A 14,338-nucleotide genomic window follows, 5' to 3' on the forward strand; every position below is an offset into this window, starting at 1 on the left:
CCCAGCAATTCATAACTGCAGCTGGAATCTAAGTTATAAGAAGGAGGCCAGCAAGGAAAAAACTTCATGCCTACTACACTTTTGAGATGTACAGTTTCAGATGACTGAAGACCACTTGTAATGGCTTGACACAACCTAGCTAGACAAGGTTTATGGTTCCCAGTGACTATAAAGTGTTGATTTATTGATTTATTTAATTTGTATAGCACCCTTCATCCGCAGATCTCAGGACGGTTCAAAAATTGCACCTTTACTTAAGTTTAGAAAGGACATTAACTATTAGAAAAATGGTAGCTGCTCACCTTAGTCAAGATTTCTAAATTTATTTATTTCATATAATTTATACACTGCTTGATTGTGGGTGGGTGAGGGGAGGGACCCTCAGAATGGTTTACAAAGATTTTGCTTTTTGCAATTCAGTATATGGGGATGTGTTCAAGTTGCTTTGATATTTTTCTTGACTTTATGAATTTGTACCTGCTCTTCTTTTCAGAACTACTTTTTGAACCCCACAATACTTAATAAAATCCTCACACTAAACGCTCCTGGATCCAAATCATAATTCTTGTTAAATGTCGATAAAAAATGGCGTATTTCAGCCACAGTGAAGTGCATTTAAACCAATGGAAAATAATATATAAGGTGAGCTTAATTGTCTCACTGAAATAAATGGGATTTAAAAGCTTGGCACATCAAGCTCAAGTTAATTATGAAATTGTAATTGGTATGACTGAAATCTAATTCACAAGTAAACACTTGAAGGGTTACAACCCCCAAATTTGTATCTAATTTTAACTTAAATATTTCATTACTAAGAAATATATAACACATAATAGCTCAAAACTCTATTACATTTAAGGTATTTGAATGACAAAAGTTTGAATTAAGGTAAAGTAAAGGTAAAGGTACCCCTGCCCGTACGGGCCAGTCTTGCCAGACTCTGGGGTTGTGCGCCCATCTCACTCAAGAGGCCAGGGGCCAGCGCTGTCCGAAGACACTTCCGGGTCACGTGGCCAGCGTGACATCGCTGCTCTGGCAAGCCAGAGCCGCACACGGAAACACCGTTTACCTTCCCGCTAGTAAGCGGTCCCTATTTATCTACTTGCACCCGGAGGTGCTTTCGAACTGCTAGGTTGGCAGGCGCTGGGACCGAGCAGCGGGAGCGCACCCCGCCGCAGGGATTCGAACCGCCGACCTTTCAATCGGCAAGTCCTAGGCGCTGAGGCTTTAACCCACAGCGCCACCTGCGTCCCATTGAATTAAGGTAAAGTTGTCTAATTTACAAAACACACACAAAATACTCAGAAGTGCAACTTATTGAATCCAGACAATTTTTCTGCCATGTAAATGCTCCTAGGTTTCAGTCTGCAATCCTATATTCACTTACCTGGGAGTAAGTCCCAATGAGACTTAATTCTAAGCCATTTATTCTAAAATGTTTCAAAAAGCAGATGTTGGAACTATTTTTTAGAAAAATAAATGAAAACAAAAAGGGTTATGATCCACAAACATGTTAATTTTAATCAAACTGATTTCTGTGGAAATGCAAAAAATAAAACAGTTATAAAATGCAGTTTTGCCTAACCTTCACTTGTGTATTGCATCAACAAATTGACCTTCAGAGTATAAGCTACTAGGTACAATCCAAAATTGAAAATAAAAAGACATAAATTGAATTGTGTTCAATCAAAATTGAGTTGATTATATACTCTGGATTTTGCCCAGTGTATAAGGGCAAGTAATTGTTGTGTTATTATTATAAGTTAAAGAAGAAAGGAATCTACCAACCCCAAACACTTTAAGCATTACTAGATTATTTTACTCCTAATACTTATACAAAATGATTGATCCTATTATTTGTAAAAGCCTCCATTTGTAAAAGCTTCCATTTTCAGGATGCTAGTAGCTGAAATAGATTTCAGATATAAAAGTTTTACAAATTTATTAATTAATGATGCTCAAAATGCATTGGAATGGATGAGAAGGAACATATAATCTAATATTTAAATTTTATGTACAGGAATATAATGTCTGACAATTTTGTACATGAAATACATACAGTATTTAAACATTTAAAATTTACGAGATAGGAATTTACATTAGCAATAAAACTGACTTCTGCGTAGTCCAGTTAATACTTAGTTTAGATCTGTGTTTTAAGAGGGGGAAGATATTTTAATAGTTTACAATCATGGAAACATAGACATTTCAAACAAGACTTTATAAAATAATTTACATGACCCTATAGCCTACTAAGAGATAGAGGTTGTGTGGGAGTTTTGTTTCTGTGTCTGTGCATAAGAATAAGGTAACTGAATGACTTTTCTTAGCCTTTGAAGTAATAAAATAATTTAGAAGCACTTCATGCAATATGGAAGCGAAAAAGGCAGTTCCTTCAATATTTCCTGCTACTTTCATTATCTACTGAGCGCTGAACTTGGACCACCAGACGCATGATAATGCAACTGTCTGATACCAACAAAGAGCACCAGCCTCAGTCCCTTCATCTGCTCTTGTAAACATAAATATAGATGTTAATATCTTCTCTATATAGTACCAATACAGTTCACAACTCCTCTGCTGTGTAAGTAGTCAGTCCATATGCTTAATGTTCTGCTGATTTCAACATGAGAAGTGCCACTAACAGAATTTCCTTGTTTTCACAATTTTACTTTGATACTTGACGGAGTGCCCTCCATGTCCTATGACATAAACATCCAGAAGGTAGGATTTGCCAGGCTGTAGACCTTTAATTGTCTCTGTGGTAACTGCTTTTTGTAAGTTTTGGCTGTGGAAATATTTACAGAGGACTTTTTCTGATTTCTTCCTCAAGTCTGGCCCCAGGCACTGATTTTGTTCTCTTTTCTTTTGTTCCTCATTATAGTTGTCATCCACTTCCTTTCTGTATATGCAAAATTTGTTCCTTTCCTGTGTACCTAGCCATGCAACTGTGACTGAAGAACACGTGCGAAGTTTATCAAAGGCTTTAATTCGTGTGTCCTCAGGAAGAGATGGAAATGACTGTTTATTAGGCCTTGTAGTAGCCAAAATCTTCAGCATGGAAGCACCTCTCTTATTTCCTTTCAGTCGAATGAGGTATTTAGCTTTTGGCTTTCCTCTAAGTTGGAACTGACGGACGCCTTCAACATTTTGAGACAACAGAAGTTTACCATCTCTTCTGACTTGGATCTGTACAGCATCGAGGCATGAATGGACAAAAAATGTAACCTTTTGGTGTGATGAAACAGGAGCAAACCGCAAAAATTTAGAGCCTTTTCTCTTGACAAACACGTCTGTAACTTTCCCATCTTTGAGATCAACTGTTTTCTGCTTAGCCTCTTCTTTGGTTCTTTCGAAAGTGCCAACATAGGCAGTACTCATATTGGTGTTGACATTCACGGCAAATATGTCAAAGTAGTACTGTGTATCAGGTTTCAGGTCAGACACAGTAAAGATGTTCTTGTTCCCAATGCATATCTTTTCAAGGTCAACTCTAGGCTTTGAATAGACCTGTCGCCCAAACTTTGATGATGACTTTAAGAAGCTGCGCTCTTTCCCAGAATTACTGTTGGATGAAAACCCAAAATGGGCAAAGTCAAAGGGGCTGAAGTCCAGACCAGGCTTGGGAGCTCTCATAAAGGCATCATCAGCACTCTGCTTAGCTTCAACAGCACAGAGGCTTTTGAAATTGTGCTCTTTATTAATGACCACACAATATTGCATAGGTTGTTTCAGTAACGAAGCTGTAGGGCTTGGTTTCCATGCCAAAGTGACAGTTGTGCGGCCAAGAGAAGTGACATCAACTCTTGGGTCGTAAGGTAGTTCAGGATATGGTTGATCTGATTCTGGAGTTGTTGTGGCGTACACTTTAAAGTGCGTGTCTTTCTCTGTTGACAGGAGTTCCAGCTGGTACAACCCAGAAGGTGAACTGGAGGACACAAAATACTCAACATCGTTTCCTCTGTAGGAGAACAGCTCTGTACCTTCTTCATTGAGAATCTGTTGTTTCTGCTGTTCAAGTGGCTCAGGTTCACCTAGAAGACACACATAGGGATTTTTTTAGGAAAGGTAGTCTCAGAGGAAACATATATGTTTAAGTACTAAAATAAATGATTGCTTGGTGGAAACCTAATCACAAAACAATATGGTTTATGGTTTGCAATCCATTCAACTTTTGAATAAGTAACACTGCAATTTTATTGCTATATTGCATTCATATATAGAAGAAGAAATTACTATATTCTGCAGCTTAAGTAAGAAGATTTAAGGGCATTTAAGACTAAACTTTTGTTTACTGAAGCTTAGTTCTCTGCTGGATTCATATTTAACCATCTTTCAATGTTCCCATCCCTGTTCTCTTTATAAACTGCATAATGTGCGTGAGAAAGAGAGTTAGAGAGGGAGTGTGATAATGTTAATGCATTATTTTGCTATTACAAGCCCTATTCATACAAGCAACCATTCTATGTAGCAGAGTCTAATTTATCAAACTAATTCTAACACACAACTGTTCAGGATTCCTTTAAGACAGTCACACTGATTCATATCTGAAATAAAAAAATAGAATTTTATCTGAAATTTACCTGAGCCATCTCCACTGGACTCTTCTGGAAGCTCCTGTAGACTCAGCTTCCATTCCAAAGGAGCATCACAAGGTGTTACTGTAACTGCTAAGGGTGTGTTATCTTCTTCAACTACAAAAAAAAACCTAGGGAAAGATGAACAAATCCATTAAATTTTTCAGTACCTTCCAATCAAAATAAATGGATGTATATTTCACATCCTTCCATAAAGACAATCAATTAGCAAACCCTGGCATTTCATAGTTTCCTTAGGGCTTTTATTTAAGCTTAATGTGACATATCTGAGTGGGGTCGCTGAGGTTTTGGATTGTGTTGTCAGCAGTATATTGATGTCACACAGCTCTATTTCTCCTCTACATCTGCGGTTATGGCAGTGGATGTGCTGGACTGGTGTCTGGCCTCGATAATGGCCTGGATGAGAGTCAATAAACTGAAACTCCATCCATATAAGACTCAGCCACTGTTAGTGGGTGGTTCCCTAGACTGGATGAATGGGAGACTGCTGGTTCTTGAGGGGGTTATGTTCCCTCTAAAGGAGCAGGTACGTAGCTTGGGGGTGCTCCTGGACCCATTTCTGTTGCTTGAAGGCCAGGTGGCCTTGGTGGCGCCAAGCGCCTTCTGTCAGCTTCGGCTGGTGGTCCAACTATAGCCCTATCTGGACATGGATAGCCTAACTTATGTGGCATATGCTCTGGTAACTTCTAGGTTAGATTACTGCAATGCTATACACATGGGGCTGCCTCTGAAGATGGTTTGGAACCTTCAGCTGGTGCAAAAATTGACAGCCAGGTTGCTCACTGGGGCAAGCCAAGGTGAGTATATAACACTGATCCTGGCCCACCTGCACTGGCTGCCAATTAGTTTCCAGGCCCAATTCAAAGCTGGTGCCGACCTATAAAACCTTAGCCAGCCCAGGACCTCAATATATTTTTCTCATTATTATATAGTGGTTTATAAATATTTAAATAAATAAATAAAACTCAACACTTACTATTGAGAATCTGATTACCTCTTTTGCTAGTCATTGAAATATTTGTACTTAAGTGTGGTACCTTAATAGCACCAATGTCCTTTACAATAGTATTAAAACGAGATATTGCTCATATTGTGACTCTATTTTAAAACATAATGATGTCTTTCTCCACATTATTCTTAAGAAATTTCATTTCTAAGTAGAGAACTAATATTTCTATTCTCCATGCATAAACCGAAATTAAATTTAATTACAAATTTAATTATAGCAGCTCCACCTATAACTTCTGCCTCTCTCTGAAAATTTCATTAACCCAAATACCTTTTGGGTGTTTCCCTGAAGAGATAGCTGCTGATTTCAGCTCCATCTGGGAGAACTGATGTATCGTGGAAAAATGTTTTGTCCTGGATCTGCATCTGAAAAAGCTCTTCATCTCTAGTTGGCAGCTTCTGTGTCCAGGAGCTAAATGGTAGCAGCAGCAGAAGGTAGGACATGGAACAGTGCAGCAAGAGCATCCTAAAGCAAAATGAAAGGGATGCATTGTAAATGACAGGACTAGTAAATATAGTTGTTGCTGTAAAAAAAGGGGGGGGGAAAGGTGTTATTTCTTATGCCATAATTCAATTATGTTCGGTATTTGTCTAAGTGATCCATCAAGTCAATAGTCTTTACTTGAAACTCATGTTGTTGTCGTCCTATGATTGAATGAATAAAGCATTTTAAAATTTCCTGCTAGTGGTTTTCCCAGCTGAGACATCTAAGGTTTAGGTTCTTAAGGAAAAGGGCTATAGAGGGGAGCGCTTTGCCAGCGCCACCCATTCCCACTGACAACAAGTTTCAGTTACTTTCTCCTGCCAGCCAGTTTTCAAGCAGGGCTGTTCAGAAGAATGGAAAGACAAACTCATTTACAGACATGTGCAACAATATTACAGAAGATCAGGAGACGGCTAGTCTGTTGTCTATTGAGTCTTGTAATTAAACTCTATAGGAAGCCAAGAGAGAGAGAGAGGGAGAGAGAGAAGGAGAGCGAGAGAGAGAGAGAGAGAGAGAGAGAGAGAGAGAGAGAGAGAGAGAGAGAACATGTAGCCTAATTTGTACTTCATTTGCTTTGATACTATAAAAGAAGGAGCGGTTTACAACATTCTGGTACTCTACAGTGTGTCCTCATTACAAAGTCTTTTTCCTTTGATCGTATTTCACGAAGTGTGTATTTTTCTTTCCTCAGTCACTGAATTATTCTGTATAGAACAATGATCACCGCAGGACTAGGAGCAGCAGTGTAATGTAATCTATTTTTGCTTTCTTTCAGCTATATAAACACTCATCTCTTTCTCAGAGTATCAGAAGTTTCTTCTTTCCCAAGATCAGGGTTGTATGTGGTAGACATTAGGGAGTTGATTTGCCATTGGTGCTAATAATGGAGGACCAACCCCGCCATGTCTCATCTAACAGAATTCCAGTAGAATCCCCTTATTCAGTTGGACTTTCTCTGATGTAGGAAGGATTGCTGCCTCAGACAAATGTTCATAGATAATCAGTGTACTGTTTATAAGCCCAAAATAGGTTCAAGATGTCTGAAGGATTGCTTGTTTACGTATCAGTGAATGCCTACCTATCAAGATACTTGGAGAAGGCTGTGCTCTATGTCCCACTATTAACTGAAAATAGGCTGGTGGGTACACAGGACACTGGCTTCTGGGTGGTGCTACTTACATGTAGATCCAGTGTGGTGTAGTGGTTCAAGTGTTGGAGTAGGACCTGGGAGGCCAGAGTTCAAATCTCCACTCAGCCAAGAAGTCCACTGGGTGACCTTGGGCCAGTGGCTATCTCTCAGTTTAACCTACCACACAGGGTTGTTATGAGGGTAAATGCAGAGGGGGAGAAAATGTATGCCACTTTCAGCTCCTTGGAGGAAAAGTGGGATATACTGTACAGTATATGCAATAATGACCACTCCCCGCTTAAAACGGGGGGCGCCCTTTGCATGGACGCGTGCAGCCCCTAGATCTGGAGCAGCTCCAACAGCATAGGCTTGGCCTTGCCTTCCCTCAGGTGGGATACCTGGAGGTCTCTGCCTACCTCAGTCATTTGCCCAATCCCACCTGGGGGAAGCGTTGCCAAGGAGACCAGGCCAGGTAGGGGAGGGATTACATGCCCACACAATAGAGGGAGAATCTTACCTGGGAATCCTCACTTGGCTCCAGAGCTTCTCCCACCCTAGCCACCCTCAGTTAATGTCTTATTTTGCAGGTTAACTTTTCTTCCCAGGTATGCGGGCGCTGCTACGTACGGTCGCTGTTAAAGGGCCGGAAAGGAATTTCCCTGCATTGGCATGTTTCGCCTTTCCCGTAGCAAAACGCCACAACTTTGGCGGTATCAGGCCTTGGGCGGAATCCTTTAGTCCATCTTCCTCTTTGCGGCGGCGATACCAGGGTTCCCCGTTAAAGGGGTTTCTGAAGGGAGGCTTTGGCCATGCGCCGAAAGGTTGTCATTGCTCTCCCCTGCGGCGGCGGCGTAACGGGGGCGGCTATCTCTGCTTGAACATATGTTCTCCAGAGCCGGCCCATCCCCCCCCCACACACACTGGATAACCCTGATGCTCCCTAGGTCCCCGGCTGGGGACTGGGGAGGGAGAACGCCCAATGCCTGAGCCAAGGTCTACCCACATTTGAAATTTAATAAAGTTGTGGCCAATTTAATCCCATAGCACGTTGTCTCGAGTCGTTATTCCGCATGACGGGGGGACCGCGGGGGATCTGGGGACTCCGCCTGTCCACGCAATAAAATAAATGAAATCCTGATACAGTAACAGCAACACAGTTGAAAATAAAGAACTAAAGGAAATTTGAGCATAGAGATCACATGTCAAAATATTTGATAATTTGATTTACAAAACTCATTGAAATATGTTTTAAGTACCATTTAGGATAAATTATGACTAAAACAAGATACTTTGTTCATTAATTTTTCAGTCAGAATTTGTCTATGAATTAATCAGAACTATAGCAAATTCTCTGGTGTTCTGAATGCTTAAGATGATAGTGTCTTTTCAATGAACCACTGTAAGATCTTAATAATGGATATTCTGAGTCCTGGATTCCAGTGCAATTTTGTTTTAAAAATAAAGGTTACTGTATAGGGTTCTCCAGATTAAGCTTTGTTTTTCAATTTTGTTTTTTAACCAGATCACCCACTTTATAGGCAGGCTTTTGGATCAAATTAACAACTATAAATTAAGAAGATAGGATCTTGTTTTAATTTACTATAGCTAATTATCAGATTATTCCTTCAGACAATAATAGCATAAGTCTTATATTAAGTCCAGTCTTGCCTGCTTATTTAGGCATAACACATAAGAAGTCACTTGGGATTTTGTTGAGTAAGTAAGCATACGCCATAGAGTGTTTATTAGGTTCTTCACTTTCTCTCACTAACATTACACATGTAAACCTGTGTATTAGGGAGTAGCCATCAGATAGAACACATTTTAAGAGTTTCCACTTTAAAGTATTACCCCCCTTTTTTTGCTGATCCCTAATTCCAAACTGCTCACTCCAATACAAAAATATTCATTATTTGATTCTAAAGTCCAGTCCACTGTTCTTACACAATTCTTTCATGCTGAATTTCTTTTATTTATTTTTACAGCCCTTAATAATTTGCTGGCATGTGCATTTCACCTAACTTTTTAAAAGAAAGTTCCTGGTCTGCAAGAAAACCAAGCTCTGAAACTTAGCCTGTGGTGTGAGAATTGGCACTTGGTCCATCATTGCAAAAAAATTGGTGGGACAGGTTTGGCCTTTTGTTTTAATTCCAATTAATCTCAGCTCTTCTTTCTTTTTAAAGCTAATGCTTACCCTGAAAGTTGGAAGACAACTAGGAAAATATTACCGTAGAGTCTGCTTTTTGTTGTTTCTGACTAAGCTGAAAACAAGCATGATGTTGGAGATTCTTGATCGAAACTCCCATGCGTGTCTGTGAAGGTTTAAAGCAGCTGTGGTTGTGATGGTGGTTAGGGCTCAGTAATCAAATTATTTTATGCAAATGTATTTAATTAAAACATTTATACCATTCTTCTTCCACACTCACTACACTGCAGTTCACAAGATTTAAAAGCAATACAACCACATACACTTAAAACCAGATATAAAATATGAGACCAAGTGGGAGAAACAGTAGAGGATTGTGAACAAAATCCACAGCTCACAGCTACCACGTCCCCTTCTTTTAGTCACATTATGGGGCCCTCAACAGCCTTCTTAAAAAATTTATTCAGTGGATTCTACAGAAAAGTAAGGGGCCTGGTGCTCTTGGACCCTGTCATTCAACATCATCAGAGGGAGAGAAGAGAGGTAATGACACAAAGGCTCATTCATGTAACACCGAACCATACTTTAATGTTAAAGTACAGACTGGGAGACATACACAGTCTTTGACTCCTCCAGAATGGGGATGCTAGAATAACAAAACCATTACAGCGAATAAAATTCCCCTCTTGTACCAAGAAAGCAAAGGTAAATGTAAAAGGACCCAATGTGGCAGCTTACTGCAGCTTTGTTTTTGCTTTTCCTTCTATATGTGCCAAGATTTGTATTTATTATTTTGGTGGATACAAGCCCTTACCTTGGCTGCCACCTTGCATTGGTATCCAGTAAAGCTGTGAGGTCTCCTTGACTATGCTTAGTAATGAGCCTTAGGCACTGGGAAGAACCTTATGAAAATAAGAGCTCTTTGATAGTTGACCAGACTTCCATGAGCAGTGGTGGAGGTTTTTAAGCAGAGGTTGGGTAGCCATCTGTCAAGTATGATCCAACTAAGATTTCAGCATTGCAGGGGATTGGGTTAGATGACCCCTGAGGACCTTTCCAAGGCTACAATTCTATGATTCCATGATTCTGTAATCCTGGCAGCTTTAAAGTGAATTTATTTTGCTGTGGCTCTGGCAACCATATCTGTTGACAGGTAACAATATCCTGACTCAAGAGCACCAGTCACAAACTGATGACAGTGCTTCGTTCTCATTCTTGTACGTATAATGACAATATCCTCACAGATATCCTCATCTGCCCCAGCTGCCAGTTGCCTACCAGATTTCAGTGTGGTCTATGCTAGGAACAAAGAAAGCTGCTTATACTGACTCAGACCACTGGTCCATCTATGTCAGAATCCTCTGCACCTACTACCAGCAGCTGGCCAGGATTTAAGGACCAGGGCCTCTTCTGGCCCTACCTGGAGATGCCAGGGACTAAACCTGGGGTGTTCTGCATACAAAGCAGAATCGCTAAATAACATTTTACTCTCTTCTAGATGTTCAGCTTGTTTCATCATTAGAAATTTTAAATCTGCAGGGGGAGTAAAGAATTTGTTGGAACGTCACCACTGACTTGAAAGACTTGCACGTTGTTGATCCTGACTAAGTGAGAGCCAAAACAAACAGTCCAAAGTGAAAGAACAAACATCTATCTTATTTTTTTTTAGGATTACAAAAGTGCCCTCTAATGGCCTTTTCTCTCTCTTTCTCACCCCGCCCCAACAAACTATTGCTTTCTAGTCATTGTCTGTCTAATAGTACAGTATAAATCTGAGCATGAATTTGAATGTCTGGTCACACTCTGTGGTTCTGGTCTATAGGTTTTGGACAAATAGAACTGTAAGAAAAAACTGAGTAGAAAACAAAGCACATTCTCTTGATACTGGCTAGGTCTGGCTGCAAATTTCCTACTAATGTCTGAAAGAAAGAAATCCCATGGCCACCTTTGCAAAATTCTCATTGCAATCTGCCTCATTTACACCAAAGGACCAAAAGAAAAATATAAAGAAAGCAGAAGAAAGTCACAAAAGTTTTACTTGACAATCTAGACAGAATACACACAGAAGCACAAACCCTGCCAGATGTAGCTCTTTCGTAAGTACAGAGTAATGCATTGCATTTATGTTTTGCATGCTACTAAGCATAGCTACAGAGAAAACATAAACACACAGCAACCATTCACAGAAAATAGTGGCTAACTTCCTACTTACAACTTTCTTATACCACACAAAGTGAATATGAACCCGCAAGGACTGCTACTTCTAGGCTTGCAATAGCAACTCTTGCTTATAAATCACCATCAGCAATCCAAAATTAGGAGCAAGCATGTTTGACTACAGCAGAAAAGACAATGATTCCATACCAGTAATCTTGGGTTTCTTGAATTATTGTTATTTACAATACAGTGGTACCTCGGGTTACATACGCTTCAGGTTACAGACTCCACTAACCCAGAAATATTACCTTGGGTTAAGAACTTTGCTTCAGGCTGAGAACAGAAATCGTGCAGCAGCAGCGCAACGACAGCAGGAGGCCCCATAAGCTAAAGTGGTGCTTCAGGTTACCAACAGTTTCAGGTTAAGAACAGACCTCCAGAAAGAATTAAGTTCTTAACCCGAGGTACCACTATATGTCCAAGCTGCATTTTAGGGTAAAAATGCTCACAAGGCAGCTTCTGTACAATATTAAAATACATGAAATCAAATAACAGCAATACAAGAATCATACGATGGCAGAAGATAAAAGCCTAATATTAATATTAATACCAGAATAACACAGTTTAAAACCAGCAAAGCCTTAAAGACCTTATAGCTGGTGATGATTACAGCATCTTTAAGCCATCTATTAATGAAGCCAGGTTTCATAATTGAGTACCAGAAAAGACAACTCTGAAGCCTAATGTTTTTGAGACGTGTGTAAAGCAAGTATGGCCATTTGGTACTAAACTGATGAGTGATGATCACTAGTACATATTTTTTAAATGTGCAGCTGAAAATATCCAGTGTTTTCTTTTATAGCATCTATTTACTGAAAACACAAACATTCTCCACAAAGCATTCCCAGTTATATATTAGTAGGTGGAAGCACTAAAGCAACAACTTCTTGCACTATATTTTCCAAAACACAAATCCACTACATTTTAAAGCTAACAGTTGCATCAGCCATTTTGTTCCTGAAGGAATCACGATACACACCACCTTCCAAAATTCCATAAGAAGCAGTCACCAGTGGGTATGTTGCAATCCAAACCCAAGGAAACAATTCACTTTTATTTTCTGTCAATTTTAAGGTCCCTGAGACCTGTAAAAGATCTACTACAACAGCAGCAAAAGGTCTGGATTTACTTGAAGCAAATACATCTGGAATAAATAAAACTAAATGTTTAATTACAGAGAGTTGAAAGTGCATGATTGTAATTTAGTGAGGTTAATTTCAAAGAATGGCCTGCCACAGGCATTTGTATGTTGTATTTCTATAACTGGGTGGAGGGGTGTGTGCAATTTTGTATCCCTCAAATCTTATTTTTAAAATCAAAAGCACTGATTTTTATTTGAGTTACTCAGTCCCCCATTTGATAATAAATCTGCAGGATACTATTTAACTTTTGACTGTAGCCTTGGAGAAATCAAAGGGGATCATGTGAAGGTGGCAAATAATTGTTCAGACTAGACTTTAGGGACTAGGTCTTATTCCATTAAGCAACCTCTGGCTTCACAGTCTTAAACTTAGACATCATTACTATAATTTAAAAGAAATACAGTTCATTTCACCATAGAGAACAAGAGTGTCACTTGTGTGTCTGCTTAGTCTGCTGTTCAGGTACTCGCTGTTGATGGACAAAGTAAAGTGATTAAGGCTAATCTGAGATTAAGCCCCATTAACGTCAGTGGGACTTACTTCTTATTACATATGCATAGGATTTCTTCATAAATTTGATTTAATTTTGTGTATATATTAGAACACAGGGAAGAAAGAAAAAAATTGACTTTTGAAGAAAGTTTGACCATGTGTATAAAGTCAAATGGGCCTTAGAAAGCACTGCAAATAACAAGGCCAGTGGAAGTGACGGTATTCCAGCTGAACTATTTAAAATTTTAAAAGATGATGCTGTTAAGGTGCTACACTCAATATGCCAGCAAGTTTGGAAAACTCAGCAGTGGCCAGAAGATTGGAGAAGATCAGTCTACATCCCAATCCCAAAGAAGGGCAGTGCCAAAGAATGCTCCAACTACCGCACAATTGCACTCATTTCACACGCTAGCAAGGTTATGCTTAAAATTCTACAAGGAAGGCTCAAGCAGTATGTGGACCGAGAACTCCCAGAAGTGCAAGCTGGATTTAGAAGAGGCAGAGGAACCAGAGACCAAATTGCAAACATGCGCTGGATTATGGAGAAAGCTAGAGAGTTCCAGAAAGACATCTACTTCTGCTTCATTGACTATGCAAAAGCCTTTAACTGTGTCGACCACGGCAAACTATGGCAAGTTCTTAAAGAAATGGGAATGCCAGATCACCTCATCTGTCTCCTGAGAAATCTCTATGTGGGACAAGAAGCTACAGTTAGAACTGGATATGGAACAACTGATTGGTTCAAAATTGGGAAAGGAGTACGACAAGGCTGTATTTTGTCTCCCTGCTTATTTAACTTATATGCAGAATTCATCATGCGAAAGGCCGGGCTGGATGAATCCCTAGCCGGAATTAAGATTGCCGGAAGAAATATCAACAACCTCAGATATGCAGATGACACAACCTTGATGGCAGAAAGTGAGGAGGAAATAAAGAACCTTTTAATGAGGGTGAAAGAGGAGAGCGCAAAATATGGTCTGAAGCTCAACATCAAAAAAACGAAGATCATGGCCACTGGTCCCATCACCTCCTGGCAAATAGAAGGGGAAGAAATGGAGGTAGTGAGAGATTTTACTTTCTTGGGCTCAATGATCACTGCAGATGGTGACAGCAGCCACGAAA

General features: G+C 39.7%; 2 protein-coding genes across 3 annotated transcripts in view; one reads left to right on the forward strand and one right to left on the reverse strand.

Annotated features, from left to right (window-relative positions):
- LOC309377774 (dynein light chain roadblock-type 2) overlaps positions 1 to 14,338 on the forward strand; it is a 384,929-nt gene that overhangs the window by 225,730 nt on the left and 144,861 nt on the right. The gene's annotated exons all lie outside the window — the stretch shown is intronic.
- The window catches only part of NDNF (neuron derived neurotrophic factor), a 35,781-nt gene continuing 22,938 nt past the window's right edge, over positions 1,496 to 14,338 (reverse strand). For both annotated transcript variants that reach the window (XM_081926295.1, XM_081926294.1), the window contains exons 2-4: positions 5,878 to 6,072; positions 4,584 to 4,708; positions 1,496 to 4,034 (exon numbers count right to left, since the gene is read on the reverse strand). In XM_081926295.1, coding sequence (XP_081782421.1) covers positions 2,641 to 4,034; positions 4,584 to 4,708; positions 5,878 to 6,071 — 1,713 coding nt within the window. In that variant the 5' untranslated portion in view covers position 6,072 and the 3' untranslated portion in view covers positions 1,496 to 2,640. The remainder of the gene's footprint in view (positions 4,035 to 4,583; positions 4,709 to 5,877; positions 6,073 to 14,338) is intronic.

Source organism: Podarcis melisellensis (assembly GCF_964234715.1).
Source record: "Podarcis melisellensis genome assembly, chromosome: 9".
In the NCBI taxonomy this organism is placed as follows: Eukaryota; Metazoa; Chordata; class Lepidosauria; order Squamata; family Lacertidae; genus Podarcis; species Podarcis melisellensis.